This window comes from Pinus tabuliformis, chromosome J (assembly GCF_031772625.1).
Source record: "Pinus tabuliformis cultivar Carrire ecotype Pingquan chromosome J, CPIR1, whole genome shotgun sequence".
Classification (NCBI taxonomy): domain Eukaryota; kingdom Viridiplantae; phylum Streptophyta; class Pinopsida; order Pinales; family Pinaceae; genus Pinus; species Pinus tabuliformis.
This window is the reverse complement of record NC_142295.1, coordinates 1,584,243,330-1,584,248,631: the sequence shown is the minus strand read 5'-3', so window position 1 is coordinate 1,584,248,631 and position 5,302 is coordinate 1,584,243,330. Positions and strand designations below refer to the sequence as shown.

At 37.4% G+C, this 5,302-nt stretch overlaps 1 protein-coding gene across 1 annotated transcript; it reads right to left on the bottom strand.

Moving 5' to 3' along the window:
- Positions 1–331: 331 nt before the first annotated feature.
- LOC149233539 (binding partner of ACD11 1-like) lies at positions 332–3,101 on the bottom strand. The gene is made up of 5 exons (XM_089379791.1): positions 2,873–3,101; positions 2,696–2,799; positions 2,544–2,619; positions 1,342–1,437; positions 332–1,210 (listed from the first exon to the last, which is right to left on the bottom strand). The coding sequence occupies exons 1-5, from the start codon at positions 2,876–2,878 to the stop codon at positions 530–532; spliced, it is 963 nt and encodes a 320-aa protein (XP_089235917.1). The 5' UTR covers positions 2,879–3,101; the 3' UTR covers positions 332–529.
- Between the last annotated feature and the right edge of the window lie 2,201 nt (positions 3,102–5,302).

The following is a 5,302-nucleotide window of genomic DNA, read 5'->3' as shown; positions in this document are numbered from 1 at the left end:
CCTTCCCATAAAACGGATGTCTATTTCGATCGTATCGGGGAACACTTTATTAACTGAACTAGATCATATCTGAGCTAATTCACAACAAACAAACTGAAGCTTGAACTTATTTTCTTCAACTATGAAAGACAACTGTTCAACAAACGGTTTCAAAAATAAGAATATACGGTTCCCTTCAGACACTGCGGCAAACATAACAATATGTGTTCGAATACCTTTCCATTATAGTATTGTACATTCTGATTAACCAGAATAGTTATTCCATTTTCTAGATTTATGCTATTAACCTGATGGGTGAAAAAATGTGGAAGATAATGCCCTTCAACAATACTTGAAAAGAAACTGAATAGTAAATTGAACTGAACAATATAAAGTCCCTGAATTCAAATAAAATGGCAACAAAATTTATGATCAACATGCGGTCTACAATAGATGACAATTTACATAACTTCAACCGGTAGAAAATACTACATTAATACAAGAGAGGTAGTAGATACATAAATTTCCATCTTAAGTGACTAATCAGGCCTTAAGCAGGTGGTAGTTTAGTTGGTTCGCTGGACCCCTTGACAGAGTGATTAATGGGTGAAAAAGAATCATCATCATATCGTGGCAAGCTGGAATACGTAGCTGAGTTTCCTGCTGAGCTAAATGGCACAGCTGAAGGCTCGAATGCATTTGGAGGTTCAGCATCATGAAATTGTTCAAAATCATGGGATGGATGACCGGTTGCAGTTGAACTTTGTATATTCTTTTGCCCTTCAGCTAACTGAACCTTTTCTTTAGTTTTCAGACCAACATCCTCAGCGGCCTTTGCAACCTTGCTGAAGGCACCAGTCACCCATGCTGCAGAAGTGAACACATACTTGTTCTTCATAAGGGCAGAACCTGCACTATTGACCTTCTGCTCAGCTGCAGCAAATGCTGATTTTGTTTTCTCTGATACTTGAAATTTTTGATCCACTGATCTCACTTTCTCATTTACAGCAGATGTGCCAGCAGTAATCTTTTCAGTGAAACCGATTTTCTTGTCAAATGATGTCACCTTAGCAGAAGCATTTTCCGTGAAGCCATGCTTCTCATCAAATGCCTTGGCTTTGTTCATAGCATCCTTTCCTAGAATAAACCCTTTTGCAAGCATGCCTGTCACAACATCCTGAGCCTTGTTTATAGCAGTACCACCTCCTTTCACAGCAGTACTTTCGTTGGGCTGCCATTACACTTCGAAAATGTGAAATCAAACTTTGTACTATCTAAAAAACGAAATTTAGCGAGAAAATATCAGAAAATGCTTGAACACAATAGATTCATTCAAGCATGTAACATTTTGCAATAGTATACCGGATACTGTGCAGCATGACTCCCCGGAGTTTCAGCAGGTGGCGAGTAATTTTCAACAGGAAATATGTTAACAGACTGATCTACAATTGTCGCTCCCTAAATTGACAACGCAAAAGATTCTATTAGGAAAAGAAAACATGAGAGTTTAAAACTATAAATACTTCCATAAAATAGAAATTCATGAAGAGGAAGTCAGCACAGAAAAAGGTTGTTTGTGATAATTGTATTATTGCTTTTAATTATTATGTTACAGTTCTGTTAGGGCCTTTGGGGTCACTTTGCGATTGCAAACTTACATAGGAACATTCAAAACTAACTCAAAGAGAGTTCTACAATGAAGCAAACTTTCGCTGGATATGAATAAGAGTTTCCAGTTAAATCTCATTAGATTAGGGACATAAGGTGATCTACAGTATAGTCAATTTATATAGGATCATTAGCAGGATTTTGCTGAAAGCTTTGTGCTGAGTTAAAAACATCAGCAACATTTTATTAAAGTTCACTTTGACTTCTCTTGAGCAAATCTTGGCCATCCTTCCAAATTAACAGGCAGTATAGTATAGTTTTTCTTTTTTTTTTTTGGGGGTGGAGGTGGGGAGGGGATAAACATTTTAAACTGGCTTTTGTTGAGCTAAAACTCTAATTACCCTATGCTATCAACGAGTCAAAACAACCTGTTTGAAATAGCAATCAATTAAAGAAACTATTTAACCATTTTTAAGCTTCCCAAGCATGTTGTATTGAAAATGAGCTTGAAATTGTAAAATTCGTGACATTTTATTAAAGTTCACTTTGACTTCTCTTGAGCAAACCTTGGCCATTCTTCCAAATTAACAGGCAGTATACTATAGTTTTTTTTTGGGGGTAGGGGAGGGGAGAGGGGGATAAACATTTTAAACTGCCTTTTGTTGAGCTAAAACTCTAATTACCCTATGCTATCAACGAGTCAAAACAACCTGTTTGAAATAGCAATCAATTAAAGAAACTATTTAGGCCATTTTTAAGCTTCCTAAGCATGTTGTATTGAAAATGAGCTTGAAATTGTAAAATTCGTGCAGAGATGACCAAGTGAGATAATAAAACGGGCCAATAACATTATTTCATATAATTGAACATATAAAAAAAAAAAAGTACAAAAATGTAAACCCTGACTCAAACCCCCAGAAATCTAAATTCATTAGGGTAAAAGACACGGTAGGTACCGAAAGAAGCAAAGCCGTGTCCAGTGCCTGAGGATCCTTAAAGGTAACGAAGGCCACTTGAGAATGCTCGGTATCCCTGCCAAAAAACAAGATAGATCCCCAATCTCAATGAAAAACATAAAAAGGAGGGAAAACTCCAAGACTAACTATACCTCTGCAACTCAATGTGTGCGATTTCTCCTGAGAAGGAGAAAAAGTCCTGAATATCGCGCTGGCTTGCCCTGAGAGAAACATTCGCGACCTTCACCGTATTCGTCTGCAATCAACGTTCACAAAAATATCAATAAACCGTAGATCTGCAACGTTAAAACGAGCTAAATTTGACTTACCGCCATTAGCAGATCTGGAGCCGTCCGAAACAAACCAAAGAATACGAGAAAAAATGGCGTTTTAACAAAACAAACAATAAAAATGGCGATTTAATAGCCTTTCTTCTCTGCTCCTCTTCCAGGTCGTCGGCGTAGCCCTGTCATTAAATGAAACTTCCACCGGCGCAACGGAAACGTGATAGATATTATTCTATTTTGTTTTAATTTTAATACAATATTATTATAATTTAGTTCTTGCTGGTATAACGCTTCATTCACGCAGTTGACTGTAAGTCAGTCATGTGACCATGCGCCTCGAATCCACCCCATGCCATTTGAAAATTTCTAAGTTGGTCTTGTGACCATGTACCTCGAACCTACCCAATTTTATTTGGAATTGGTTAACTTTTCCTTGTATTTGGTGGGTTATTGTACATCTCTCTCCCTTTGCACGGTTAACCACAAGGAAGCCATGTGACCATGTATCTCGAATCTCCCCCAGTTTTTTGAAAATGGCTCACCTCGGTTTGTGTTTGTTTAGTCGGTTGTGGTGGTCCGAAGTATGTGGTCATGGTCTCATGTGTGTTTATAAAAGGAGTCGTCTAATGAGGTGGAGGAATTACCCGGATGGCGAAAAGTGGTTGGAATTTGGACAAAAAAATTTCAAAAAATCTTGTAGAGATACTGTTTGAATCGTGTTTTTGATGGTGGAAATGGATTCAGCACCATCAAAAACGTCTAGAACACTTAAAATTTTGAAGTTTAACAACTATAACTTGGATTTACAAAAATCTTTGCCGGATTTTCTCTAAATATAACCAGAATTTCTATAACTTTCAGGGCAACTCTTCCGCCTCGTTACACTACGCGTTTTTAAAATGATAAGATTTAGGAATTCAAAGTCTCTTTGACCCAATAGAATTTTTATAGGAATGGTTTTAATTTTCATGTAGTAGTTATTTATTTATTTTTTTGTATGAATTGTTTGTTTTTTTATTTTAGTGAATTATTTATTTACTGGAGTAATTTGGATAAAGTTTTAAATCAATTTTTTTGGTTGTCATTATAATGTTAACATTATATCTAACGATCCATAAGCTAGATAGATCAAAAATATATGACTTAGCAAGAGCCAAGACCAACTCTACCAGTGTGGAAATTATCTCAAGAATTGCTTACTCTTCGAGCCTTATCACAATGGGCTAGGTACATGATGTTATACCTTAAACATGGTGAGATGAGTCCACTTTTTGTTGAGTGGCTTTGTTGGTTTTAATTTTGACTATTGCTCTTTCCTTGTGCCTATTTTGCCTTAGGTGGATGGTTCACGGGTACAACCTTTGTGACTTCATGGTATACTCACGGATTGGCCAGTTCCTATCTGGAAGGTTGTAATTTCCTAACTGCCGCAGTTTCTACTCCTGCTAATAGTTTAGCACATTCTTTGTTGCTATTATGGGGTCCCGAAGCACAAGGAGATTTGACTCGTTGGTGTTAATTAGGTGGTCTATGGACTCTTATATATGCTACAGTGGTTTCAAATTTGCATGAAAAATTACATGAAAATTGCATGAAATTTCAGTGGGGTGCTAGGAGGAGAATTTCTTCGATATATTATATACGTTGCACGGGTATACAACCATTGCCAACTTCTTTTCGGTAAATTGGGGGACGGAGTCACTCACTATTCATATGGTGAGGGTCCTCTCCTCTCCTTATCAGTCGAGCCCCCTAAAGGGTCCTCTCCCTATGGTCGAGCGCCTCCGGTCCTTAACAGTCGAGCCTGCTTACGCATCCTTATCAGTCGAGCCCCCTAAAGGGTCCTCTCCTTAACAGTCGAGCCTGCTTGCGCATCCTCTCCCTCTCCTCTCCCTTATGGTCGAGTACCTAAAGGTTCAATTTACTTATTGGGTGGGGGGGGCTATGGTCGAGCCTGCTTACGCAATTCGGGCTAGGATTGATTATTGTTATTATCCGGTTAAAACCATCTATGGAGTTTTAGGGATAAAAATTTGGATTTTAGAAGAGTAGGAATAATTGGTCTTTTTTTTCCAATCTGCCCGGTGCTAACATGCAATGTTCTTTTTTAATTCTCTTTTGTTATTGACTTAGGTGTCTCTCATGGTGTTCTAGTGCACTTTCATTGAGTGGCTTTGTTGGTTTAAATTTTGGTGTGGTAACATTTAAAAGTCCTTGGTTTAGGTCGAACTCTATGTTGAAAAATGCAGCAAGAAATTCTTGATTTATTTTTCCTTGATTAAATTGAGAAATTTCAAAATTCCACATCAACAGACCACTTGGAGTAATTAATTGAGGTGAGATGGCACTTGTCACTCAGTTAATTCGAGTTAAGGACATGAAGTTCATTTATATGTAGTGATTCCTAAATTTTAGGAGCCTAGGTTGAGTTAATTTCAATTGTAATCAATTAAACTAGTTCTAATTGTTAAT

Bases quoted from the DNA above. Each gene is read 5' to 3' on its own strand.
- LOC149233539 (XM_089379791.1), bottom strand. The intron at 2,620-2,695 runs GTATAGTTAGTC...GTTTTTTGGCAG, and splicing joins GCACACATTGAGTTGCAGAG to GGATACCGAGCATTCTCAAG. The intron at 1,211-1,341 runs GTATACTATTGC...GTGTAATGGCAG, and splicing joins GTCATGCTGCACAGTATCCG to CCCAACGAAAGTACTGCTGT.